At 45.0% G+C, this 27,967-nt stretch overlaps 1 protein-coding gene across 2 annotated transcripts in view; it reads left to right on the top strand.

The window, feature by feature from the left end:
* LOC128076931 (unconventional myosin-X-like) overlaps positions 1-27,967 on the top strand; it is a 68,021-nt gene that overhangs the window by 29,067 nt on the left and 10,987 nt on the right. For both annotated transcript variants that reach the window (XR_008204734.1, XM_052675455.1), the window contains 18 exons: positions 95-163; positions 751-833; positions 2,202-2,310; positions 3,087-3,167; positions 4,146-4,270; positions 5,055-5,169; positions 8,525-8,631; positions 11,481-11,786; positions 15,630-15,669; positions 17,177-17,968; positions 20,014-20,137; positions 20,555-20,798; positions 21,539-21,634; positions 23,272-23,365; positions 23,945-24,000; positions 24,948-25,090; positions 26,003-26,197; positions 26,974-27,131. Coding sequence is in view for 1 of the 2 variants with exons in the window: in XM_052675455.1 (XP_052531415.1) it covers positions 95-163; positions 751-833; positions 2,202-2,310; positions 3,087-3,167; positions 4,146-4,270; positions 5,055-5,169; positions 8,525-8,631; positions 11,481-11,786; positions 15,630-15,669; positions 17,177-17,968; positions 20,014-20,137; positions 20,555-20,798; positions 21,539-21,634; positions 23,272-23,365; positions 23,945-24,000; positions 24,948-25,090; positions 26,003-26,197; positions 26,974-27,131 (2,937 nt within the window). In the remaining variant the exon portion in view is untranslated. The remainder of the gene's footprint in view (positions 1-94; positions 164-750; positions 834-2,201; positions 2,311-3,086; positions 3,168-4,145; positions 4,271-5,054; positions 5,170-8,524; positions 8,632-11,480; positions 11,787-15,629; positions 15,670-17,176; positions 17,969-20,013; positions 20,138-20,554; positions 20,799-21,538; positions 21,635-23,271; positions 23,366-23,944; positions 24,001-24,947; positions 25,091-26,002; positions 26,198-26,973; positions 27,132-27,967) is intronic.

Consider the following 27,967-nt stretch of genomic DNA (forward strand, 5'->3'; position numbering starts at 1 on the left):
CCCATCTCAGCATTGCCATAGTCACGGCCAAGCTCCTGACTGATCCTATTTATTCCTACAGTGACATTAAGATGCTTTTTCCCTTTCATTTCAGAGCAATCCTTACTATGTGAAGCCTAGAGTGACAGATCATCAGTTTGGCATAAGGCATTACGCTGGTGAGGTAGGTGTTCACAGTGTATCTGTGAGAATGCTTGCACCTGGATGTGAGATCATGGAATATTTAGATTTCCAAAAAGAGGAATCTCTCTGAGCTGTGGGTATGCCTCATACCAGAGCATAGGAGGTGCAATGGGCTTGAAATAGCATGTCATTTTCAATTGCTATACCCTCTAAGTCTGAGAGGAAGGGCTAAGATTCTCAGACTCTCAGTTGCTGAGCAGTGGTAGCTGGGAGCACAGGGCACTACGTGGCACTGGTGATATTTCCTGACACAAATGGAGTAGCTCGTACCTTGCAGAGGATTTCCCCACTCATTGGCTGCAGGGCACATCTCTGCAGCTGCTACACTTAGCTCCTGGCTTTGAGGTTGGTTTTTCTTGTTTGTTTAAATCGGTGGCTAAAAGCCACCTTTCTGCTAGTAATTGCTGAGCTCTGGAACTCTTTCTTTGATCTTAAGAACTGAGCTCCCGACGTGTGCCTGCAGCATTACTTTGTAGCTCTGCTGGAGGTCGTATATATTGGCATGCTAACGTAGAAGCGCTTAATGACTTGTACTGCCCTGTTCCAGCAGCTCTATCTTTGTTGCAGGTGCTTTATGATGTAAGAGGCTTTCTGGAGAAGAACAGAGACACCTTTCGAGATGACATCTTAAACATGCTGAAAGACAGCAGGTATGTTGTATAATCAAAGAATATTAGGCTGTTATAATCACAAAAACGAAACAAGAGAGTTAGGCAAAGTAGACTATGATAACAAGAGAGAATAAATGGAAGGCTTACCCTTATGCTAGGCTCACCCACAAAAACACCAGTAGAGGCAATGTCCAGAAGAGATCCTTCCCTACTGGTAGCCGGCTCTTAAATAGGTCTAGGAGGGGGGGGGGAGCCAGGCTCCACCCCTTCCAGCAGCACAGGTGAATTGCCTTCACCTGTGCTCTTCTGGCTGACTCATGGCTCATCTCAGGTGATCAATCAGAGGTTCAGGCCGTGACTCAGCAGTTCCCATACATATGTATATCCCCCTTACGCTTGAGAGGAGCCCACATCTGCTGGACTGGACTAAGCCATGTTTACCTAATAACCAGAACAAGGAAAAGAATTTCTTGCCTTTGCGTAGAGGCCACTTGGTTTCCACTCTGCTTGTTAGTCACGGGCTCTCATAAAATCATAGAATCACTCAGGTTGGAAAAGACCTTAAAGATCATTGAATCCAACTATGACCTAACCATACCACCCTCCAACCTGAGCTGTTGCTGTGAGACCAGGCACTGTCCCCAGTGTTATATCCCAGTCCTGCAATATGACCTTAGAGAAATGGGCTGTTTTAAAACCGTGAACAAGGTCTGCAAGGCAGAGATGGGCCTTGAAGATAGAGGTGTTAAGTAAGGTGGTACACCCCAGAAATGTTTGTGCTGCAGCTTGACCACATGCCCCTTACCAGAGTCCATATAATTGTTGCCTTTGGTCTCCAAACTGATGAGGCTATTTCAGGGTTGTGTCTGCCCTGCTGCAGAGTTTGTGCTGTGAGCAGCCTTGACACAAACTGAGGGAGCTGAGAGAATGAGCAGCTCTTGATTGCCTTACTCAGACAGCAGCATCTGGGTAACATTTTATACAGGGCTTTAAGCCAGAATTGCGGTCACTATTGTCCAGCACTGCAGGAGGACTTGATATTTCAGCAAGCCAGGAAGGGAAATTTTGCTAGAAATAGTCATAGCAATCACTGTGCTTGTGCCATTTCGTAAGAACTCATCTAAGGAGAGGTAAAATGGTGTAGAAGAACCCACAGAGATGACTTAAACTGTGAGTAGCCCTAGAATCTCTCTGGTTCCAAAAGAGCTGTACTTGCAACAACATAAGCATGTCTTGGGCACCACAGGTACAACCACAAGAGCTGTTCTGAAAGGGGAACAGCACAGTGTAGCTGGAATACCTTGCAGGATGCTTCCCAATGGGATGGGGCAGTACCCAAGAATGAGAGCCATACACTCACAGATGCGGGTGCCTTGTGTCATCTTTAATTCTTTTCTTCGCCGTTAGGCTGGACTTCATCTATGACCTTTTTGAAAGAGTCTGCAGCCGTTGCAATGAAGAGACGCTAAAGATGGGCACCCAGAGGCGCAGACCGACTGTCAGTTCCCAGTTCAGGGTAGGATGTTTTCCAAAAGAGCAGAAGGCTGCTGGGGAGGAGCAGATGGGTAAAGCGAGGCCTGCAGCCAAGAAGAGTCATTCATCCTCCTTTTGTGTCCAGCACTGGAAATGTGCAGGAATGTGGTAGAGCTAAAAAAAGACAGTGCCACTGTCCCAAGGATTTCTCTGCATAGTTTAAAATGTGAGATGTTAAGACTGAGTGAAGTGGCAGAGGAAAAGAATATCAATTATTTTTTTTTTTATCTGAAGCTCTTAAGATTCTTCCATCTCTCATGTTGGTTTGATGCTTCAGTTAAGCATATGTGTCCTGTTAAGGCTGCATCTTTCACAGGCATAATGTCAATCCCAATAAGACCTTGTTGGGCAGACCTTGTGGGTATGAATCTACCCACCAAGACTGTCTGCACACTCTTGTTAATTTCGTGGTTTTAATTTCCTTTATTTAAAGTTTGAAAGATGTGTAAAAATAATTTGAGTTGGCTATAAAGCTCTGAGAGCAGGGATGGCCATGTACACAGTGTTATGGCAAGCTGTGGGTATTCTTTTGGGTGGGAAGGGACAGTCTGGGTTATTGAGGGCAGGCTCAGTAACATTACTGATGGCATGGTAGAACAACTTTACTCTTTTCCTTATATCATGTTCATCAAGTAAAAGTTCTTGGTAGGCAGAGTCAATGGAAAAAATCAGGAGTGGGGGGCTGCATGAAAAGTGTATCAAATGTACTCATTTGTTTCCTGTCACCCATCCCCTGGGTTTTGTCTCGCTGCTTTTTAGGATTCTCTCCATTCCCTGATGGCAACACTTAGCACTTCCAACCCATTCTTCATCCGCTGCATCAAACCAAACACAGAAAAGGCAAGTCTTTCATCCAGCAGAATGCATGAGTGTGGTGTAGGCATCCGTGAGCACTTGCAGCAATGCTTGCCCAGACCAAACAGGGCATAAAAGCAGTCCCCCTTTCTAGCTGTTCTATGGTTGAGAAAAAAAAATACCTTCCAACTGATCAGATTAAAAAACCTGCATGCTGAATAAGGTGCAGCTTTTCACCACCTCCTCCTGTGCTTACAAATCCTGGAAGATAAACTGGGGTTGTGCGGAGCCCATTGCTGTGGTAGAAGAAGCAGTGACTCCTGTTTGTGGTGCCTACAGAATGTTTGTTCTGGAATGCACAGCTTGTGCGGTGGGAAGCATCTCCTGCAGCTCCCTGGCTCCGAGGCAGAGGAGGTGGATGCTTCGTGAGCAAGTCACTGTGCTCAGAGACAGGCTGGCTCCCATTGTGCTGCGAACCGTGGCAGGAGGTTCTGCAGCTAAATAGGTTGGGTGGGGAGCCCCAAGCTGATAATTTTCTTTGTGTGTTTTGAAACCGTGTGTGATACCACAAAGAAAAGCCTGCTGAGAGCTGCGTGCCAGGAAGAAATCTGCAGTTTGTCTTTGGCTTTGGCATTAAAAGGCTGATGGGATCTTCTGCATGGCTGCAAAGGCATCTGAGTCAGAGTTACGCATTTTGTGTGTATCAATATATTATATCATTGCTGTGCTGCCACGAGCTGACAGTGACTGCACTCTGCAGACCTTTTTTGCAGGATCTGCCCAATTCCCTTTTGTCATCTCCTTTCCTGCACCATGCAGTGCTGGGAAGTTGCTTTCCCACTAAGCCAAAGCTCACCTTTTTCCTTTGGTGCGTCCAAATAAGCAGAGTTAACCATCTAGAAATGGATATACAGGCTGTGGCTACCTGTGCTTAGAGGAACCATCCAGGTCAGCAAAGAAGTAATGCCATGGTAACACTTTGTCTCTCTTCTGTTGTGTTTTTCAATCTGGATCACAATGCAGGCACCGAACCTCTTCAATCCAGATGTGGTTCTCAATCAGCTCCGGTACTCAGGGATGCTGGAGACAGTGAAAGTCCGGCGAGCAGGTTTCCCCATCCGGTGCCTTTTCCAGGACTTTCTCAGCAGGTAATGGCTGGCATTGTATCACAAGCTGTAACAGCGCCAAGATACACGACTTCAGAAGTTTGTTCCCTTTGCCATTACTGATATGGATCATTTGTGTGATTTTTTTCTAACCAGGCCATTAGTGCCATATCCTAGATCCACTTGAGTATACTTATGGAGACTGCTAGTCTTTAGGATAAAAGTAAGAATGTTCAGGTTGTGTGTAACTTTGCCGTAGGTTTGATGCTGTGATTCTGTGAGAACCAGCTGTTCACAGTATATAAAGAGGCTATCAGGCTTAAGAGCTTTAATATGGCAGGCTGAAGCAAATGTTAATGGCGGTATCATTGATGGTTAATACTGAAGAGAGTAATTTTTACTTTTGATTATCTGCACTTAGGATTTCTTGACGTTCGGGAGAAACTATTGAGCATTGCTTCCTTTTGTGTTTTGGAACATTATAGGTGACCCTTATACTGAACAAAATAACTTCTGCATGATGAAGGCATATGCTTCAGAAATACAGTTGTTCTTTATTGAAAAATGCAGTTGAGTTGGTCTTTTATTACTGGGATTGCAGCAGTAACTGCCAGCATGGTAGGAACAGAAAAATAGAAGGAGAAATAGAGTTTTCCAGATTGGAAGGGAGATTTCCAAATGAAGAAAGGAGGTTCTAACTGGGATTTGTCTCCCACAGGGAGAAGGACTGATGGGTAAAGGATCATAGGAATCATGTTAATAGATGGGGTGGAGGTGTGAGGGCTAGTGTCATGCATAGTCTCATGAGATTTTGTTTGGTTCCTAGGTACAAGATGCTTGTGAAGGTACCAAGTTCCTCAGACAACAACAAGGCTGTGTGTGCACGCTTTCTTCAGGCCTATGACAGCAGCAAGAAGGAATGGCAGTTGGGTAAAACCAAGGTACTTCAGTGAGGGCAGGGCATGGCTTTGTTCAAGCTACAGGGGGATGTAATTGCATCCACTGAATTTTTTTTTTTCCTAGGAAAAGGCATTCAAACGCTTGTTCTCACTTGCTTAACTGGGGTTTTCCTCTCTTCTGGTGAAAGCTTAACACTTCTGCCATAACCTTCATGGTGATGGTGTTTTTTACTCTAGACAACCACCTGGAAATGTGCCGTTATCTTTCATGTAACGGGGAGGGACCTGTGGGATTCATTCTGAGTCTTTTTTCAAGTTTTGAGACAGCTTCATAAGAAGGTGTGAGCCTTGTGAGGTACATTGCTGGGAGCAGGGAACTGCCTCTGACACAAATTTACACATGCTCCAATAAATAATTTGAAGAATATGTCAAGATAGATGGTATCCAGTGCAGAGAACATTACAAGCAATGGGTGTACAGTCCATATCCAGAGCAGATGATGGTCCACTTTCCAAGGCCTTCCTTTGTATGACTGCAATAATGTTCTAGAAAGAAGCTTTTCTCATTTTGGTGTATTCTCAGCCTGTGATTCAAGCGATTTCTATGTTTGATTTGGGAATCTGTTTTCTCCTCACTGGTCTCTGCAAACCAGGAACCATTTCAGTCATTCTTGTCCCTAGATAACCCGTGCTGCTTGGGTAGCTGCCATTCTCCCAGGACTTGAGTGTTAAAGCCTTTGTGGCATGTGTGTGTACTGCAGAACTGCTTTGCTCAAGGAAAGGAGTTGCTAGAGCTGGTAAACAGGGAGCTTGAACTTTCTTCCTATTATGACAAGGGATAGAATATGTCTCGATGAAGAAAAGAGCCATGATTTTTCTTTTTTCTAGAGGCTTTCGAGTAAGGGTGAAGTGAAGCTACCAGCTAAGGGCATACTGTGGAGGTTATCATCTTGGAGAGAAAGTCCCCTGTGTGCCCTTGGCGCCTCTTTGGCTGCTTCAAGTGCAGCTCTTGTACCCAGGTGAGATCCACCCTTGGGGTACAGAGTCGGGAGCAGTGCTGCAAAAAGGTGTGACAGGCCAGTGGGAGCATAACCTAGGAAGGAGTAGGAGGGGTGGGTGAAGAGCAAAGCTTGTAGAAGGGAGAATACTTCCTGCAGAATGAATGGAAGGATAATTATATCCCTTGCAATTGTTTGGAGGAGGAAGGAAAGAACTCTGTGAATTAGTGCAGGGGATTGTGAAGCTTGGGAAAGGAAGTGGGGGAGGAAGGGCAGGATGATCTTTGTGTTTTTTCATTAAGAATAGAGCAGCTGCTGTGCTGGCAACTGTCAAATTAATGTTTATGAAAGCTATTAGTGCAGGTTCAATCCGGTGGCATGGCAGAGGTGAGGGCTTGGATGCAGACATGGTGTGATGGAGCATCAGCCTTGTGCTGATGTGCCCTCATCTCCACTGGGGATGTGTTGGTCCCTTTCCTCTGTGCTCAGGAGCACTGTGCTGGTAAACTTGGCCAGTGTGCAATGTGAGCAGATAGAAGTAGCCTGTAGCTTTTTCTAACTGTTCATTCCTCAGATGAAAGTCTGATCTCATGTTTTCAGAAAGCAACTGTGAATTATGACAAAGAAGCAGTCACCTTACAGCTATTCCCATAAAACATCCAAAACATTTCTGGATTCAAATTCACTCCCATTATCTGCAGGAGGCTGAGAAAACACTCTCAACATGCCATTAGCTTATAGACAGACACTATTCATGCCACATGTTGTTCAAGATGAATCGTTCTATCTATGAGTATATAAAGAAAACTCTGCAGGGTTAGGGTAGGGTCTTGAACTCTGCATGCTTCAAAGTTGTTTTTTCCCCCTCCTTACTGGCTTGAAGTCTGTTTACTAGCAAGATGCTGCCAGACTTGAGTATTTTTGCAATTTCATGAAGATAATGAACTGAGACAATGTTTTGCTGGCTGCCTTCTTGAAATGGGTGACTGCTGCTCTGTTCTGGAATGTAATTGAAAGAGCAATCTCTGCCTCAAAGAAGTCTTTAAAAGATCATTGAGTTGACAGAGGGAGTGGATGTACAACTTGCAGGGAAGGGTGCCAGCTTCATGGTTGGCAGTACCCTGACAATGAGCCTTCTTTTAAGGCTACCCACGGTTACTTAGTTGTTACCAAACAGCTCATTTCTTTGGGCCATCTTAACTGAAGTGGTTCTTTGGGGTAAGAGCTAAGTGCAGGGTGATAACTCAGGGAGAGATCTCAGTACACAGTGGCCACAGTGGTTGAGGGGGAGAAAGATCCTAAATGGGTGATGGGGCTAAAAGCAAGGATGGAGAAGGCATTTTAGTTCACGAGGTAGTGTCCTTGTGCAGTGGTGTGTTCCAGCTCCCAGCCCGTGCTCATGGCTGTGCTATGCTAAGTGGGGCAGCGCTGCCCTCCTGCAGCCTGCCCTGCTGCCAGCCCTGGCAGGAACTGAGCCCGTGTCACCGCAGCCATATGGTGGTGGTGCTGGGCCCGCAGCCTGTGAGGACCAGCCGTAGCCAACTTTGATCTAGGCTGACCCTGCTGACAGCTCCGTACAGGCTGCAGACCTCAACAGGCAAAGCATGTATTCTGGCAACTTGCGCTGACCTCCCTGCAAGTCAGCTGATTTAAAGTAGCTCAGGTACTTCAAGCAAGCCCTTATCTTGCTTTGTCTCTAAGATAGCACTCCATCCCTCGTGCAAGCATTTAGCTCTAAGCAGACTCAAAACAGAGGTGGTGGAAGACGGCAGAGAGAAACCAGTGGAAAACCAAGCGCAGCCGCTGACAGTCGGGGAGCTCTCCCGCGGAGCTCAGGTCAATGCACGATGCTGCGCAGGACTTCAACCAGGAGCTTCTCCCGGCTGCTGCTGGGGCTGAGCGGAGGGAATGCGGTACGCTCCGCTTCACCACTCCAAGGGCGCTTCGGCTCTCCTGATGCTGCTAGGACCGCTGCCCGGTCCCCGGAGCTTGGAAATCGCAGCCTTTCTCGAAACGCGGCGGAGCTCCTTCGCAAAGCGCTCCCCCGTGGCAGCGGGTTGCTGCGAGGCTGCGCGAGGGGACGGCTGTCGGCCGGGAAAGGGTTAAGGCCGGGCGCAGGCACGGGCTCTCCTCCTCCCTCCTCTCCCTCCTTCCTCCGCTCCCTTTCAAGTCTTGACCGCAGAGGGAGGGAGGCGGGGGCTGGCTGCGGGGCCGAGCTCCGACGCCGCCAAACTTTGCGCGGTGCCGTGAGCGAGGGCGGCCGGGCCGGGGCGGCGGCGGCGGCGGCTGCTGCGGGCAGCCCCAGGCGCTGCGCTCCCGCAGCCGGGACCTCCCGGCTCCCCCGGGACTGACTTCTTTCCTCTCTTTGTGTTTCCCGAAACTCCTCCCCGCGGCGTCAGGTTTTCCTGAAGGAAGCTCTCGAGCAGAAGCTGGAGAAGGATCGGGAAGAGGAGTTGAGGAAAGCTGCTGTAGTCATCCGGGCCCACGTCTTGGGCTACATGGCAAGGTCAGTGCCGCAGGCTGCACCGCAGTCCCTCTGCTAGTGAGCCCAAAGTCCGCAGCCCTTCTCCCCTCACCGGCCCGGGGACATCTCCTGCTTCCTCTTCTTGAATCCTCGCGCCCTCCCTGCATGCCGCTCCTTGCAGGATCACGGTGCCACCACTTGTCCCAATGCTACATTTCCCAGCCTTCGGGCTCTGCTGCCCCACCTGTACGTGGGTCCCCCTCATTTTCCTTATGCTGTCAGCGCTGGTTCCTGCTCTGCCTGCAAACTTCAACCCCACTCGCAGCTCTCCCTTCGCTCACAGTCTTTCCCTGCCTGCTCGCCTCGTGATCTTCCTCTCCTTTTAGTGAACTCTTCAGCGTTGGGCTTTGGCCAGCTTTGCACCAGCAATCTCCTCTTGCCGCTCCCTTCTGCACCTGACCGGGGAGGGCTGGGTGAACCAACTGTGGTGGACGGCCCCTCCTCTGCCCCCGAAGCCGGCCAGCAGCTGACTCCCCAAAGGCTGTGGCATGCACGCTTAATCCCAGCAAGATGCGCTAGCAAGTCTCTGCCCCTACACCTGTCAGTCAGGGCTGAGGAGAGGTGGCATCCTGGGCTGCGCAGTTCTTGCAGAAGCTCTTCCATAGAGCCCCCTCTATGTGGCTTGTTCTGCACTGCGAAATGTGTATGAAGACTTGTGCCCTGCCTTGCCAACATGGGGGCTTCTATTCATTTATTTATTTCCCCTTAGAACTAGCTCATTTGTCTTTCTGTTGTTTGTATATGAGATTGTAAGTTTTCTGTGTCAGGGCCTCTGCTCTGTTTTACTTTGTGCCTAGCATTTGGACAGGGTGACTGGGATTAGCACAGAAATTGATTTTTCTGGGAAGCATTGCTGCAGGCACACAGGATTATTGCTTTGCTGAGTTCTTTGGCAGGTGGCTGCTGCCCAGCAGGGCTGTAACAGGCAGCAGTGCCCTTCTTGGCTGCGGATCCTGTGGTCTTGCAACCCGCACAGAGCTGGATTCATGTCCCACATGTTGCTCCTCCACATCTCTAGAGCAAGCTGTGTTCCCCAGTGTGGGCTGCAGGTTGAATTTCTGTGGGTTGGCAAGGGGATGAGGGAAAGGCAGGACAAGGGAAATGAAATTGATGGTTTGCGTGCAGCAGCTCAGGCTGATGGGTGTCTGCTGTGGTCATGAGGGATGAGAGGGCACTTCAGCATGGCAGATAAGCAGGCAGAGCTGCCTGGAGCTGGGCAGGGTTTGGCACACTGGGGAGAGCTTTTGGCAGATGTGTTTTGTAGAAGTCAGAGTGCCCTTTCTGATGCTGCCTTGGCAGAGGGTGCTGGTGCAGCTGTTTGCACCCCATGTATGGGGCACAGAGAAGACAAAGGGACTGGAGCTGAAGGGCTGCAGCCCAGGAGCAATCCATCTGCAACTTCCCAACTCTCATTCCCTCTTCCCTTTCCTCTGCTGTTCTCTGTGCTTCCTCCCTTTGACTTGATATTTGTGGAAAACGTGTGACCTCTGGGCACTGCTTCCATTAGCATCCCTCCCTTGATTTTCTTGATATATCTGATGTGCAGGGAGGTGGCAAGCTGACAACATGGGTCTCTGTTGCCGTTTGAGGAAGGTTTGATTGCCAGGAAGGGGATTCTGAGGTGTGCCTTCCCCTCAGGGGGTTGCAGAAGGTCTGTGAGAAGGATATGTAAGAATACTGTGCTATTTCTAGTATGCTTTCGAGGACTGCTAAGACGATACAGGATTACTGTGTCATGCTGACCAGAGCTTCCATGCAACATGTTTTCCCTCTGGGAGTTCCAGTTTGGAATTAAGGGGATTATGATTTAAATATTACCAATGATCATTTCCCTCAGCAAGGTATGAAAGTGTCTGAATATCTTCATTTGCTTTAAAAAACCATAGCGGCTTATTTCTAGCCTGAATAGACTTTGGTTTCAGGTCAGTTAAATCAGTTAAATCTTGTTAGTTCCTTGTCAAATAAATAGAAATTCTGCCCAAATGTGGTCCTGCTGTGGATGCTTTGCTGGGATTAAACCATTCTCTAGCCTTCAGTTTCCTAATGTAATGGAGCAAGCTCCTGAAATCTCTCAGTAAGCCAGGATTTCTGGGTTCAGTCCTGCTGTGTCAGAAATCACTGTTGTTCTTGAAACAGAGCTGCTAACACTGAACAGGATAAAAGCAGCAGCGCTGTTCCCTTCGACGTAGTATTTCTGCCTACAAGCATACAAATCCCAGTCTAATTTTTCTAGAGCATTGTGTTGGGAGTTAGCATCCAGCTGACAATCTGTGTGACCCCCAAATCCTTTTCTGATTTGCTGCTTCTTACCATAGTCTCATATCAGGTGTGTTAGGCCTTCGATTCCTTTGTTCTTAACCTTACGGTTGGATCTTTTGGACTTTTGAATGTTTGCTTGGATCTAGCTTACAAATGTTTCTGGATTCCTGTGTATTGGTAACCCTATTTGCCTGGGTTGCACACTGTGTACAAACTTCTACCAGGAGCTGTCTTTTTCAGGTCTTTGATGAAAGCAGTCAGTAATGCAGAGGCATCACTCAAGTACAAAAACAGAGTAATGATTCTTTTATTTTGGGTCCTACCACGGACCTAGCTCCTTGGAAGGCACAAGTAGGTGCCCATAGAAGCCCACCACTGTTCAGTGCAGGAATAGAACAGTAAGGAAAACACAAGCTGTGGGCAAAAGCAATTGAGGAACAACTTGCTTCGTTACTGAGCAATGCTGTTCCAAGTTCATTTTTCCACAGATATGATAAGATCAGTCATACTGTAGGGCATAAGAGACATGGAGCATTGCTTCATGTCGCATTAAGTGTCTGGTTCTGTTTTAGGAAGAAGTACCGGAAGGTGCAAGCCAGTGTTGTTACAATCCAAAAGAACTACCGAGCGTACTTCTGGAAGAAGAGCCTGCTGCGCCTGAAGGCTTCTGCCATCGTCCTGCAGAAGCACTGGCGTGGCCACCTGGCTCGCAGCCTCTACCAACACCTGCGGCAGCAGGAGCTCCGGCGACAGCAGGAAGCAGAGGAGAGGAGGAGGCGAGAGAAGGAAGAACAGATCAGAAGAGAGGAAGAGGAAAGACAATGGCAAGAAGAGGAGGAGCGTAGGAAGAAGCGGGAGGAGGAAGAGGTGAAGGAAAGGTACAAATGGTTTCTCATGCTCGTCGTTCCCTAGTACTGGAGCTGCTGAGGTGAAGCAGTGGGTCTGGGGCAATAGGGTTTGCTGATCAGGCAGAGGTTCCTAATTTTCTCTTTACCTTCACAGCAGTAGAGGAAACTTTATGCATTCTTCCAAAGCCTGAAGGGAATAGCCATGTGAGAGAGTACCAGAGTCTGTGGGTCCAAGAAGCTTGGTCATGGTATGAGATGGGCAGCACACCTGTACAGCTCTTACACTTAGAATCATAGAATCATATCATTGTTTGGGTTGGAAGGAACCCTTGAAGGCCATCTGGTTCAACTCCCTGCAATGGACAAGGGCACTTTCAGCTCCATCATTTGCTCAGAGCCTCTCCAACTGACCTGGAGTATCTCCAGGGATGGGGCACCCACCGCCTCTCTGGGCAACCTGTGCCAGTGCCTCACAATCCTTACTGTAAAAAGGGTGAGAACAGAAATGCTCACCCTATTCCTGCTGCTGTAAACCTCTCTACAGGGATACAGATGTGTCAGGAGGAGAAAGGAAAAGCTGATATGACAAAAAGACGCTGTCTGAGCAGGGGCAGTATAGTATACCTGCTGAGAATCTTGTACTTCATGCAATCTTTCCTATTCACTCCTTGGTTACCTACATCTATCCAAACAGGGTGTCTCCTGACAATCTCATATTTTAAGAAGTGTAATGCTTCTGTTACACAATGATTAGATGCATTTGAAAAAGTAAATCCTGTATGATTTTGAGCATTTTATGAATAGTTGATTGTATTTCTTACTATGGAGTTTTGTTACATACTTGGTTTGGGGTTGGATCATGGCAGTCTGTGACAAGCATCATGAAACTCCAAGGTCAGAAGCATGGCAGAAGGAGAAGGTATTACTTAAGATTTCATGGGTGGCAGCTGAGTGATGTATCTGCTGGGACAAAGCATGGAGTCAGTGATGCCAGCAATGAACAGTTTGGTCAAGGAATTTGTTGAACATCACTCACAGCTCCGTTTTATCATTGTGTCAGTTTTCAACAGCAGCCTCATCACAACACAAAACTGTACAAGTTCGGAATGGGAGTACCTGGTTTATAGGGATCAAATGTCACAGATGTGCTCTCAGGTTTGAAGTCCTGCTGCACAGAGCTGCTCCCTACCTGGTTTTAGATGAAAGGATTTCTTAGGCGTATTATTTCCTCTGTATTTCTGCTCTTGCCTTCTAGTTTTCAGCCCACAAAAGACATGTTGAGCGTGCATAATTACAAAGAAATGGCAGTGTTCCTAGGAATCAGGAAAGCTTCTTGCTTTGTTTTCACTTCCTACTTGGTCTCAAACAGCTTCATTCAATGAGTAGCTGAGAAAGGTACTAGGGGACAAAGTGGGGAAATCCTGAACTTCCATGAGGTGGGAGTTCACAAATTGCAAATTGGCTAATCTGGCCAAACTGGCAAATTTGGCTAAGCACACAAAACAAACAAACAAACAAACAAACAAAAAAACAACAACCACCAACCAAAAAAGCACAAATCAAGCAGAATATGCATGCAAAGAGAGAATCAGAAAGATCAGGATGCAAACTGAGATAAAACTGAACTGAAAGGTGATATTCATGCTTATTGTGCATGCGCTGTTAGTAAAAGGAAGACAAGGTACAATTTGGTCTGATGTTCAACAGGAAGAACAAATTAGGATGTTTAGAAGGGAAAGCACTTGATTCTATCTTTATTTGCCTTCCCAAAGGGCTCGGCTGCTGTACAATTAGCACAGATGTGCAATTAACAGGGAAAGAAGAGTTTAGAGAATGCTTATATAAATCAGATCACCAAGTCTAGGTAACTTCTTTGTAGAAATAATTCTTGGAAACTTTGAGAAATACTGGCTGAGGCAGTTTGAATCAGTAGCTCCTCTTTTTCTCCTGCTTTGGAGTTTCCTTAAAACTGGGAAATTTTAAATGTAATGACTTCTTTTTTAGCATGGAGAAGAGGAAGAACCAGGAGAATCAGCAGTCAGCTTAACCTCAATTTCAGGAATATACTGAAATGAATAATGAAAGAAATAGTTCTAAGTGCTTGATACAGGAGGTAAGAGCCAGGGTAGGCACGTGAAGAGCAAACAGCATTAAAGTTATCTGTTTTGTTCTGTAATAATTTGTCTTACAGATAGGGAAAAGCCCCAGAGAGTAGTGCGTATCTTGACTTCAGTAAGGGCTTTGGTACTGTAGCAGCACTCAGAAGACACCATAAGGAAGGTGGTGTAGTAGGTGATAAAAGAGCAGGGTTTGTATTTTACCTGTGTTGTATTATTGCATTTTAATTAGTAAACAATAGTAGTTATTTGTTAAGCGACACATACTGAATGGGATTCTTCCAGGAGGTGTGCTGAATATGGTCTTACTACAATGTTTCCAAAAGAAGTTGGAAGAGGAAATAGGAGTAGCTTTGTTACATTTGTAGATAGAATTGTCAACATGCAGGACTGTAAGGTGTGGGGTGATTGCTCTGTTCTGTACGGCCCAAGTAAGGATTTGGTGCAAGTGCTGTCCCTAATTTCAGCTGTCATAGTTCAGGAAGAGCAAGGATCACCTGGAGATAGATGGAAAACAGCAAGAAATAGTAGAGCTCCAAAATGTGCCAGGGGCAGCTGAAGGAATGGCTGTGTAGACTGTAGGTGGTATTTCCCACTTGTTTCCCACTTGTACAAAATTTGTTTTGTAATGGTGCTGCTTCTTGCACCCTCACATCATTCCAGGCAATTGTTTAATTCCTGACTACTCCTAGAGATTTTCAGTAACGCTGGAGTCATCTGCATCCCACTTATGTCAGCTTTTGTCTGTAAACATTTCCTAGCTTATTTGTGTGTGAGACAGTGCAAGGGCGGGAGCTCTTGTGACTTGCAGCTGCAATGTAGAATTTGGCTGGGAAAAACTGTAGGGCCTGGGAAATAAATATTGTTGCCCTTCAGTTCTGCATGAGCCTGGGTTACAGATTTGCAGGTGACCACTGCCAGTGTGAATGTAGCTGCATGGGGGTGCTGGCGGGCAGTCTGCCTCTGGCCACATCCCATCCCTACTCCATTCACATGACCCCAGCATTGGTTGTGCTGCTGGTTCAACTGCCTGTGGAAAATCTGATCGTGGGGAGAGCTTTTGCTTTTTTGATCTGGATGGAGACACAGCAGCGTGGGATAGCTTTTTCCTCTGCCTCATGTTTACTAACAAACTGTCTTACAGCCTTTACTAGTGAGCTAGGTTTTGCTTGCTGCTGAGAAGTTCCGGGAGTTGGCGCACAGATCTTCAGAACAGCAGCTCCCCAGCTTAGCTGCTTAACCAAGTGCAAACGTTTAGTAGTTTTCTTCTGGATTTACTATAGTACACACAGAACAAAACACAAGTTCAGTGCTGGGGTTGCAGTGATTCTGTTTTGTTTGAAAGCAGAGTTTCCTGAAATCTATCAATTACGCTTGCAAAACATCGTTTAATATCCATGGCCGTGTAGTATGTCCCGTGATGTTCAGAGGATTCAGCTGACATTTATCATGAATCTAACTGATCTGTCACTGTTTCCAGTGTCCTTCTTCCGTGTTTCAACTAATCCAATTTCCTGATTGATCTGCACGTTAACTGTGCGGCACGATCTGTTGTATCCGTGAAGGTCACGTCAACCACAGACAACTGGATTTATACTAAATTGTAAAAGCTGTTAAATGGGTCTTACAATGAGTACTTTACTTATAACCCTTATCCATGGAGGGATGATGTATCCATGTGATTCTAAAAGCCTTCCCCAGGAGAAATGAAGCTGTCTGACTGTCATGTCTTGTGTTTCTTTTTTTTCTTCGTCAGAGAAAAGGAACAGCTGAATGCTCTGCTCCAGGTGGCTCCGGTAAGTTTAGCAGTTATTCTTTAGATGCGGCTTCTCTGAGTGTCTGTGAAGGGTCCTTCGTTGCCTGGGCTTTGCCTGGAGCTCATGTCTTTATTATGGCAGCACTGCTTACAGAGTGGACTTTGTTCACTCAAAACCTGCAGGTGCTTAGCTTTGGCAGAGGTGCACAGAGGTTACAAGGTGTGTTGGTTCTTTTTTTCTAGGCTTGTGTACTTGCTTGCATAGTTCCTATTTGAAAATTTCACTGTTGAACATGCAGCATCCCTTTTTATCTCTACTGCTTGAGCTTGTTACATGACCTTGTGCTGTGCTCTGCTGTGACACAATCTGCTTTTCTGGACTGTTGCCTGTAACAGCCAAAATAAGAGTGCAGACGGCTGCTACTGTGGCTAAAATAAACCCCTGGTAACTGATCTAATTGTTGGTACTTGATACATCAAAGAGCAGACCACCTACCCTGAGGTGTGTGAGAACAGCTGTGTATCTTCTTACTCCTCTTCCCAAAGCATTTGTTCCTGAGATTCAGGCCAACTCTTCTCAGGAGAGATAATGGATTAGAGTATAAAAGTTAATTTGTCCACAAGTAAGAGTCAAGTAGAGAACAAGCAACAGAGCAGTCATAAGGAAAATATGGACTGTGGCTTAATAGGGCAATGCATGGTCTGTGTTGCTGTCTTCCTATTTGGAAGTATATTCAAACCTTTTTTAATTTTATTTATTTATTTATTTATTTATTTATTTATTTCTGTATGTCTGTTTTCAATAACCTCAGCTGAAGAGAGTGGCTTTATTTTATTGCTAAACCTTGGTGAAAGCTACCAGTATTTTCTTCCTTCCAGTTATTGTGTGCTTGCTAGAAATTTCCTCAGTTATTTCAGATTGGAGAATAAAAGATGACTGAGTCCTCATCAGGCACCCAGAGATTCCAGAGTCCCAAGAAATTGAGAGTAGAGTTTGGGTGGGGTTGGAGAGGGCACAAGTCCTCCTTCATTGCAAATAGCCCCAGCCCCAAATCCTGATGGTGAGACCCCAAACCAAGTAAACAGCAAAATCTCTAAATCTTTTCATGATGTATTTGGAAAATGTTCAATTCTTCAACCTATTATGCTTGTGTATATTTGTATATAGTTACTTTCTCCTATTTACATGTATGTACGAGACAGTGATAGCTTAAAAAGAGAGGATTCTTCTACTAAAATATTAGAGGGCAGTAACTTTAGCAGCTGACAGAGAGGCTCTTCTAAAAATTCACTGATCGCAGTGAGCTACAGAAAGGAGGTGGGCTGCTAGTTGAAAGGAGGTACCTGAAGATCAGTAGTTCTGCCTTTTAGCTTTTACATCATGGATGTTTGCAGGTGCCAGACAGAAAAGGAGAGGATGCCTCGTGTCATCCTTTTACATATGGGAAGTACGAGGCAAGCAGAGGAGATGGGAGAAATGAAAGATCCTGGCAAGGAATGCATGTAGGTTAAAGAAGCTGCTTTAATGCTATTGTAAATTCTTTAAGGTGGAAACAGTAAAGACCGAGGAAGTAGATATTCCACTGCAGGAGGAAGAGAGACGTCAGATGGAGGAGATCTTAAGGCTGGAGAAGGAGATTGAGAAGTTGCAGCAACAGAAAGAGGATCACATGTCTATCATCTGTGAAAACACCAGGAATGAAATCAATCGGCAGCGGGAGGAGGAGATCCAGAGGCTGGAGAAGGAGGCATCTAGGGTTGCCCAGGAGTTCTTGGAGCTGCTAGATTTTGGCAATCTGGATGAAAGTGTGCAGAACTTGGAGCGCTCTCTGTCTAGTGAGGGGACACTCAACATTGACTGCAGCCTTGTCGCACCGCTGGCTGAAGAAGAGGTGGATGAGGGTTTTCATGCTGATGATGAAGTACGGCCAACTTCCAGTTTGGTGGTTGTTACTCAGCAGGGCATGAAGAACAGCGATAACTGCCTGGAGGAAGATGTGGGTGCAAGACTTTCGCATCTCCAAAGGGAAGTGGGAGAGGCTGCCCCTGCTCCAGCACAACCCATGGAAAGAACCAGTAGCCCCAAGGAGCAGAGTGCCCTCTCTGACCCAGCAGAAAGCAGTTACAGCACTATCTCAGATACGCTGAGAAGTAACAGTGGAGAGGTGGGAGAGCCAATTTACAATTCCCCTCAAGATGTGGAGTCTGACTATGACCATGATGAGTTGGATGGCTGTGGGGACGCAGGCAGTGCCTCAGCTGAGCCTCTGAACGGTGAAGAAAGTCTGAGGCACTCCCACGGCACCAGCCTGGACTCCAACCGGGGCAGCCTGGACTCGGTAAGGATCTCCTTCCATTCATTTTTCTGGGCATTAGTGTGTGACTTTGTTGATATTTATAACATCCTTGCTTGCTTACTGATGCCTGCTTGCTGTAGATATAGATATACTTGCTAATATGTAACTCTCTTACATCAGCAATCAGTTTGGGGAAAAAAAATGGAAAGAGACAGAGAGAGGCTGAAGGCCAGCAGGCTCGTGTCTGTCCAGTGCCAATGGTACACAAGCTAGGACATGCATGCCTAGGCTAGTTTAGATTGCTTCCATCGCCAGATATCAGCATAAGGTTAAAAGCAGGCAATTAATATCTTGGAGGTTTGTGTCCTGCCACAGAGATGTCACAGGATTAGTTTGAGCTGCTGGTGGGCAGTCACAAGAGCAAATGGGGAAGGCTGGGGCTTGGTTTGTTCCCATCACTTAAAGGAGTTCTGTTAGTGTTCAGAATCAAGAGGTTATTTTCAGCTGGTGTGCACAAACTGAGCTGTTGTAAGGACAGAAGGAATTACTGTGCAGATCAGCATGGGTCTCAATGCACACACAGGTCATGGAAGCTTTCTGTTCCTAAAGCTGGGCTGTTTGCCTTGCACTTGAAGCATCTCAGCTTAAAGATGGGCTTTCTGAGTGCCCCCAGGCTACAGCTGCTTAAGGGTGTCACAGCAAACCCACAATAAACCAGGATGTCAGATGAGCCCACAAATGACTGTAAAGAGTTCAGGAGTGAAAGCCAGTATCAGCCATAAAAATCCTTCAGATGTAATGTCTCTGGAAGCAGGGACTTGAATGACAAAATGTCTTTTAGAAAATTACTTAAGACATTCAGTTTACTTCCTTTTGTTTTTCTTTTGCAGTGGCAGATTTTGACTTCTCTTGAAAAATTACATGTTTTTTTTTCCTGCTTGCATTTCTCTAATGTCAGCTGCCAGCCAGCTGAATTTGTTATGATGTGATCTGCTTGAATAAAGGTACCTTCTCAGTGGGCAGGTACTCACAGATCACTGTCAAGTAATCTTTCAAGCTATGAATCATCCTGTCACAGTGCTTATCACGGCCTTGCATGGTTTCTACCATTCTTTTTAAAATTTAAATAGGATTGGAGGGTTTTGTCGTGCTCTTCAATGAGGAAGACCTGTGAAAAATCCAGTTGCACTGTGTCATGGCACAAGCCACAGGGAGAAGTAATTGCAGCTGGCTCGGGGTCCCATCAGCAGCTGCTGATCCAGAAGTACCTGCTTTTTGAAGCTTAATAGGAACAGAGGAAAAATGAGTATGTGGAAAATGAATGAGACAAAGAGGAGGGCAAAGGGACTGCAGAGAAGGGTCAGAAATGGAAAATAAAAAGAAGCAGCATACGTTTGATGAAGGAAAAAGGACTAAAGAGCTGTTTTCGTTACTGTTAAATTAATGCAGCTCATCATAGGAAGTTGTATTTAAGGCAAGGAAAAGCAAAATTTGGATTCCAGATGTGAGGTACTTTCTTATGGCTGAGGGCAGTAAGTTGGAGAATAAGGACAAGTAAACACTATGTTATTATTTCAGTAATTTCAATCTTTGTTCTTCAAGATTCAGTTACTCTGGAATGTGCTTCTTTTTCTTCTTCTTTTTTTTTTTCTTCTTAAATAAACTCCACAGCAAGGCATTTCCTTGCCAGGAATAGAGCAGTGCTCTGTCTTGTTCAGCATGCTGATCTGTCTGCCAGAAAAATCTTCCAAAATGAAAAATTCTCTCTTAATCCCATTAAATTAGATTTTGGACTGTGGGCTATGCCATGAAATAGGAAGGTTTGCTCCTACGGGTAACTGAAGTTTTCTGTGTCCACTGCTGAATGACTCTCCCTTTCTGGTATGAAAATTCCATGTTCTTTGGAGACTCTTGCTTAAGGCATTAATGGGTAAGCTGTCAAGCGTTAGTTTTACTATGTTCTTTTTTATAAAGAGAGTATGTGTTTTGCACCTTCTGATCATGTGATTCTGCAGTCTTGTTGCTTTGCTCCAGTCCTCCTGTGACTGGGAGGACCCAAGTAGAATGGATTCTTCTTCTCCTTTTAGTTTTTGGACAGTGAAGAGGAAGTGGATGTTTACATAGATACAGATGAAGAGTTTTGTAATGGACGTGTCACCATCTTCAATGGCTCGGGACCACCCTATTTTCACAGCTATCTCTACATGAAGGGTAAGCTGCTTCTGCCAAAACTATAAAGGACTGGATTAGGAAACCTGCTTTCCTCTCTTTTTATTTTTCATTCACAGTCATTATCTTTCTTTGCAAGTAATATAGAGAGCTAGAAGGTGTGTGTCAAGGATTGGGCTGAATATCTTTGGCTCTGAAGGGTGCACACTGAGTGTGACTCATTCTGAACTACAGGACTGAAGACCGTATGAAATTATTTGGGTAGTGCATGTATTTCATGTATATTTCACAAGTTCTGTATTCACTCTGTCCAAATTTCAGCATACTCTTCATTCTCTCCCTCAGCTCCTTTGTTGCAATTGGAACTGCAGTGGCACGTAAGTGCTTGTGATGCAGGAACTGAGCGGAGAAATGGCCACTGTTGCACATCAGATGAGATCTTGTTCCCTTGCTTTGCAGGAGGTCTCATGAACCCATGGAGACGGCGCTGGTGTGTTCTGAAGAATGAGGCCTTCATGTGGTTCCGCACCAAGCAGGAGGCACTGAAGTCAGGCTGGCTCTATAAAAAAGGGGGAGGCATGTCAACACTTTCACGACGCAACTGGAAACGTCGCTGGTTTGTGCTTCGGGAATCCAAGCTGATGTACTTTGAGAATGATAGCGAGGAAAAGCTGAAGGGGACAATTGATATCAGAAGGGCAAAGTGAGTGAGGAATTGGTCCTTTTGATTCCTAGTATTTGCTGTCTAAATTGATAGCTAGTGAAGTGTCCAGTGCTGCCATTTCATCACTGTAAAAAACTCCCACAGGGACTGAAGAATCAGAAACATAAGGGAAGGAAAAGACAATTAGGTCTTCTAGTTTTACTCTGTAGGGAGTCTGGAATGATTTGTTAGTCTCTTTCCCAGTCTTGTGTTTCATAACCTGGCAGAAGCTCTTTAAAAACCAAGGATGAATCCAGACCAGGAGGAGCTAATTAAGTACATACCCCATGCAACCTACCCTACCTGTCTCCATCTGCTTCTTGGCTTCTCAGGCATTTCACAGAGATGGTATGAGACTCACAGCAGGATTTCTATTTGGCAGCATACACTATGCTTTTTCCTGAGCCTTCAATGCTCTTTTTACCACAGTAGCCAGTTCCTCAGCTCCTGCTCTCAGAAAGGAGAGGCTAGTCATCTTTTAGCTTTATGTGGCCTTATAAAGTACCAACAAGAGTGACACATCCCACTTTGTAAACAGTGATCTATACTGACCTCCCTGTTATCTATTCTCTTGGTGGGTTGAAGAAAATTCATTTAACTCCTTAAGTTTCACTTTTATAGTAATTAGCGTACAAATCAATTTAAGGGGATCCCAAAAGTCGTAATGTGAATATAACTGAAACAGTTTATTCCTGTAAAAGATTTTCAGTATGTGGCTCTTGCAATTTGCTGTGTTCCAGGGAGATTGTGGACATTCATGAAAAAGAGAATGCTTTGGACATTGTGACGGAAGACAGGGTTTATCACATCGTGGCAGAGTCACCTGAGGATGCCAGGTATAAGGGTCATTTTGTTGGGCTTGTTCGTTTGGCTCAAATCTGACCTAGCTGCTCATGGGGCAGCCTGGGAAATGCAATCCCAGCAGAAAAAAAGAGGTGAAGTCCTAAGAGTCATCTACTGGGAAGTGCCACCCCTACTCTGGAAGCTCCCTGTCGCAGCTACTGAGGTGGTGGTTCAGCCTATCAGTCACTCACAGGATTGTCACCGTCTGCATGTGGCTATGAGCATGCTGTTTTCAAGGGTTACTTCAGGAGACACACAAAACCTTAACATAAACTGGAACCCCTAATGACTGATTTATTTATTAAATGGAATCTTGAATCAAACAAAAAGTCTATTCATGTTGCCTGTAAATGATTGCGAGAGCAGCTGGGTTTTATCCAGGAGACAGAGAAAATGCTGCGGCTTATCAGAGTCTGTAGTGTCATCTGATAAAATCTTCCCAGTGCAAAGCAAACAAATGACTCACATCCTTCCTTCTTGGCGGCCAGACCAGGCAGTGGGAAACAGTTGTTTGAGGGCAGGTTGGACAACCTGTTTGGGCTATAGAAAGCCAAGTTAAGAGGTTACTAAGCCTGGCTCCTTATGTCTTCCACACCCTTCTTCCACTTTTAGCAAGGCTTTTGCACCGTCAGCCTAGCTAGCGTAACTGTTTCCCTTATCTGTTTTCATCTGACTCTGTGTCTTATTTGAGTTTGATGTTATTTTGTTTGGGTGCAGGGGGAGGGGTAAAGTGTTTGGACACAAATAAATGAACAGAAGTACACTGAAGAGCATCCATACAAATGAGAAACAAGCAATCTCAAGGAGTAATAGCTGGAGAGACGATAATTTCTTAACTCAGAACCTCCACTACTGCAATAACCGTGCCCTGAGATTACAGAATGTCATTACAGAATTGCCAGAACAAGTGACACTCAAATGCAGTGTCTGTGTCGCAGCAGTCTCTGTCCTGAGGGAGAGGACACCAACACTTGAAAAGAACAGATCAGCAGATGTCATAGAGTATCCAGTTTGAGAACCCTCCACGAAGTGTAGATATTTGCCAATCTCACTGAAAGCTGCAGATAAGAATCTGATTGTTCTGCAGCAGAGATTCAGACTCCAGATATGTCTGTAATAAGAAGCCCTTTCACAGACAAATAGCTTCACTCCAAACAAGCTTATAAAAACCTCGTGATTAATAGAGAGCCATATGACTTGCAACTTTATGAGCAGATCAGAGAGTAGTTAAGAAGGCTCCAGAAGTCTGTAGTAATTGAGTCCCTGAAGATCCCAAGTGACCCTATCTTTACACTGGCTGCACACTCTTCTCATTCTGCTGCCATGTGCTCCCTGGCGAGGCTGCTGCCTGCTTGAATAGCAGTTCCTTGAATAGCAAGTAGAAAACTAGATTTTGTGGGAGCAGCTGTCAGTGGGTTGGAGAACAAGCACAGAATTTTCATGGATAAATGGGAAGGAAGGAAGGCATTAAGGTACGGTATGATCAGCCCAAGAGATGTCGTGCAGCATAGTCTGTAGGAAATTGTGAATGAAGCAGTGTTCCTGCTTGCAGCTTTCCAGGTTCTTTGATGATATTCTAGACCTAGTTTATCTACCCCAATCCTAACTTTGCCTCTGTTTTGATTGCCAGCGGTTGGTTTAATGTCCTGAGCCGAGTACACAGTGCTACAGCGCAGCAGTTGAGGGAAATGCAAGATGAACAGGCCAACCCAAAGAATGCTGTGGTGAGTTACTGTGCAACCAGTCCGTGGGCACATCCAGAGCTGTCTGTGTTTAACTATTTTGTGTGTGTTTTTCCAGCACGTGGCAGTGCTGTAGTTTATGAGCAGTATAAGAAAACTGCACAAAACTGGTAGAACAGAGGGTAAGCAGTGAGGAGCAGGGTGGTTGCAGTGGGTATCAACTTGATCACAGGTGCCTCTCCTCTTTGGTTCACCTCTTGGAAATGAAATGTTTTTGGGTGGGACTGTGGGAATATGCTTTTTGTCATGGTTTTCAAGACAGAAGATAAAGAGTCGAGAAGAGCAATGTGTCTTACTGGCTTTGAGATGTGGAGGCAGAGGTTATTTCAGACCTTCATAGTGCTGTCTGGAAATGTCCAACTCTTACCTCCAGTCCTCTGGAGTCCTTGCACGCCTTCTCATGCTGTTATGGAGCAAAGATGACTCACTCTCGTATATTCATTTCTACTCAGGCTATTGAAATTCATAAGAATGTTTTCAGGTCCAACGTTATTCACCAAGAATAATGCCTGTAATTTAAGATGTGAGTAGTTCCTGTTGCCTGTCTCTTTCACTGTACAGGGAACTCTGGATGTTGGGCTTATTGACTCCGTCTGTGCCTCAGACAACCCTGACAGGTAGGTACCACAACCTGACCACCTCTTAGATTGGAAACTCCCTCACATATTTTTGTAGGTAGGCCCGTATTTTGTTTGCGATTTGTATTTGTTTAAACTTGTATGGGTTTGTCTCACAAATAAGCTCAGCTGAAACCCTTGGAGTTCTTCCACACTATCCTATTTTTCAGGCATGAAGGTCACAAGTACGTTATTGTCTTTTGAGTGAAAGTTTCAGGACTTTCCCATCCAAAAAGTGGGAATAGCATAATCTTAATGTCATTTTGTATCACTTTGCATTAGCTTTTAATTATTTCCTCTAGTGTTAACAGTTCAGCCAGAGCCCAGCTTCTCACTGCAGCACTGAAGTAAAACGTTAGCTATTAAGCCATTTACCTCTCTGCTCTGGTTTTGGTGTTATTGTTTGCTTTCTCACACAGATTGCAGGAACTTTGTGGCTACTAGTTTAGACAATGTGTATCTTGGTAGCAAACTAAGATTTCTTTTAATCAAAAGCTTTTTGCTAGTGTTTAGCCGAGACTCCTTGTAGTTAATCTGCATCCTACTGAATAGAAAAAATTAGAGCACAGATAGTAAGGTGAGCAATCAGAATTTCTTCGTGGATCTGCTGAGGTACGCTCTTCTGGAGCATCAGGGTTTGAATATGTTAAACACATTCTGAGGAACATGCTTATTTTTTGTAGTTTTATGCAGCTTATTTTTATTTGCTGCTTCAGTTCTAAAAGATGTTCAATTCTACCTGACAAGTCTCTGCATTCATCAGTTTGCAGACCAGCTGCGTAGGAGATGCTTTTGATTGTTTTTTTTTCTTTTCACTTCCCTGTAGTTTGTATCCAAAGACTTTCTGCATTATTTGCAGAACACTGGAGGACGTGGCTTTGAGTGTGCCATGACTAGAGATATTTGTATGGCCATGGCTGATACTTATTGCTTATCTTTTCTTGCAGACCAAACTCTTTCGTGATCATCACAGCAAATCGAGTGATTCATTGCAACAGTGATACCCCTGAGGAGATGCATCACTGGATCTCCCTGCTGCAGAAACCGAAAGGCGAATCCAAGGTCGATGGCCAAGAATTCCTCGTGAGAGGTAAAAGGAAATGCATGCAATTATGATATGTGAAACTCATCTGTTTGTGATCTGAGCAAGAGGTTTGACTGTAGCTAATCCAAGTGCTTAGCAGTATTTAGCAGCAGTGTTTTGCTGCTCCCCCTGCCTTTCTGCTTGTTACTGGTTGCTTTCTGTGCTCTGCTGGCATGGGATCTACTCTGAATTCGCTTCAGTGAGTTCAGAAAACTGAAAGTGGAAAAAGTATTTATTTGTACGTTTATTTTTCTGGTGTTAGTTCCATAGCCTGTTTCAACACATTGTCCAGCAAATGACAACAGGGAATAGGAGGGATATGGCTGCTTTGGAGCAGCTGGCTTAGACTGACTATGATATGACAGTGCAGCTTTTGTTCTCAGAAAGCTCTGTTCCTTCTGACACCTGTTATGTTGAGACGGAGGGAGGGAGAGAGAACTTTGTGAGATTGCTGCTGTACTCAGCTAAACAAACCAACCTGATTCTGGTGGACACAGAGTAATGCTGTAAGGCTGAACAAAAGATAAACTCTATCTCTAGTTAGAGCATGGCTGGAGATGGAGGCAGTCATCTCATGACGACTTGTAAATGATTTATTTCCATGGTCATGACTTGTGAGGGAACTATCCCAGACAGAAGATGTCCTGATGGTGGGAGCAAACTGTCACAGATTGCTGAGAAGAAAATACACTGGGCTGAAGGGTTCATCAGATCAATGGAAATCTATCTGTTTTTGTTGTTTTTTTTTTAGAGTTACTGTGCAGGATGCTACTACAGCCAGTAAAGAAAGGCTGGTAGTAGGAGCTTTTTGCGGGGAGTTTGCATTCTGATTCCAGAGCGAAGAGAGCCACTAAGCAAGAGTCAGGCTTGCTGTTGGGGTGAAAAGCAATCATTGATCTGTCTGTGTTCCTGTCCTAGGCTGGCTTCATAAAGAGGTTCAGAGCAGCAACAAGGTGTCCTCTCTGAAGATGAAGAAACGCTGGTTTGTGCTGACAAACACTGCCCTTGATTACTATAAGTCATCTGAACGCACAGCTGCCAAGCTTGGCACACTTGTGCTCAATAGCCTCTGCTCTGTAGTGCAGCCCGATGAGAGGGTCTTTAAAGACACAGGTAAGAAGAGGGAAGCAGTGCTCAGCATATGTTCCAGGTCTGGAGTTGCCTGAAGAGGGGAGGATGCAAGAATGTAATGTGTGTCGTGATGAGATGCAGTCTTGAGGCTATTTGAGGCTCTGTGATTGCAAACATCATCCCACACAAACCATTGGAGACTTGCAAAGGGCCAGAGAACAGAGTGCAAGTGATTGTAATTCCCTCACACCTGATAGATATGCACAGCACAGATGTTTTATCACTAAGTAGTGTCATTATTTCTCTAATTTTTTTCTACATAGACCTTAGTTCTTAAAGCTCAAAGATAAATACCATTAACATTGTATATAACAGGGATCAATGTGATTCTCTTAAATAACAGAAATGTCATACACCTGAGGTTTTTTTGCTGCATCACTCAGCTTGCTAGAAGCAAAAGATGACAGGGGTATGTCTACACTTGAGTGATGTGTGTTGACTGGTTTTGGTTTTTTGGGTTTTTTTGAGTGATTTTGAGTGTAGATGAAATCCAAACAGTGAATGTGAGCTGCCTGGTTGGTGGGGAAGTATGTATGTTACACTGTGATACTGGTATCTTGGAAAGCTTTGTTGGGACCATCCTTCTGCTAAGCCTATTTTGGGAACTGGGAACGATATTGTCTGCCCAGTCCATTTTAAACAGGCACCGTACTTCACTATCAAAGCAACAAAGGTTTTCCTCAAACAGGTGTTCCAGACAAAAAGGGAAGATGAAATGGACACAAGCTTCAGCTTCTAGCTTCTTTGTATCTCTACAGGCTATTGGAACATCATTGTTCATGGGCGAAAGCACTCGTACAGGCTGTACACAAAGCTGCTGAATGAAGCTATGCGCTGGGCCTCTGCCATTCAGGGCGTCATTGACAGCAAAGTTCCCATTGAAACACCTACACAGCAACTCATTCGTGACATTAGGGTAGGTATCATCATGCTGATTCCTGCGTGGCTAAGAATGGGATTGCAGTCTTAGGATAACAAAACATAAAAGAAAACAAAATGATTGTTTGCTTAAATAATCAAATCTAAGAGAGATATATATATGTATGTATATATATATATATATATATATATTAACTGGCACACTATCTGTATTGTGAAACCCTAGGCTGTGTGATCCTAGGATTGAAGAAGTGGAAGTCAGCTAATATAACCAAGCTTTAAAAAAAAAGATTGAAGGGGGACCTGGGGAAATACCGAAAAGCCATACTTGGCATATCTCCTACAGGTCTTTCAGGGGATGAGCAAGCATTTGGATGGTGGTGATTCTGGTCATAAAGTTTAATTTGCAAAAGGCTTTGATAAATCTTTTTGCAAAAGCACTTGAGAAGTTAAGCTGTAATGAGACAGGTGAAAGGTCCTCTCGTGGACAAAATATTAATTAAAGGTTAAGCTGCAGAGGTTTGCGTAAATAGTTGGATTTCGTGTTGGAGAGAGGATTTCCAACTGTTTGTGTGCTAGTTGCTGTGCCACTATGCATTCATAAGTGATCTTGAGAATTGAATAGTGAGCTGATGAAGCTTCTAGCAATACTAAATTGCAGCAGTCAAAACTAAAGCTGGTTGTGAGGAGTTACTAAGTGTCTTTTAACATGTGTATGTGGGGTAAAAGAACAGTTGAATTTCAGAGCTGATAAATTCAAAGTCAGAAAAAAACATACACATTGTGATGAGCTCTAAAAAAAGATACAAATGGATGGTAAGCCATGCTGTTCATCGTGGGTAAGCCATGCTGTTCATCGTGGAGAGTCTCAGC

This window comes from Tympanuchus pallidicinctus, unplaced genomic scaffold (assembly GCF_026119805.1).
Source record: "Tympanuchus pallidicinctus isolate F22 unplaced genomic scaffold, pur_lepc_1.0 scaffold15, whole genome shotgun sequence".
Taxonomy (NCBI): Eukaryota; Metazoa; Chordata; class Aves; order Galliformes; family Phasianidae; genus Tympanuchus; species Tympanuchus pallidicinctus.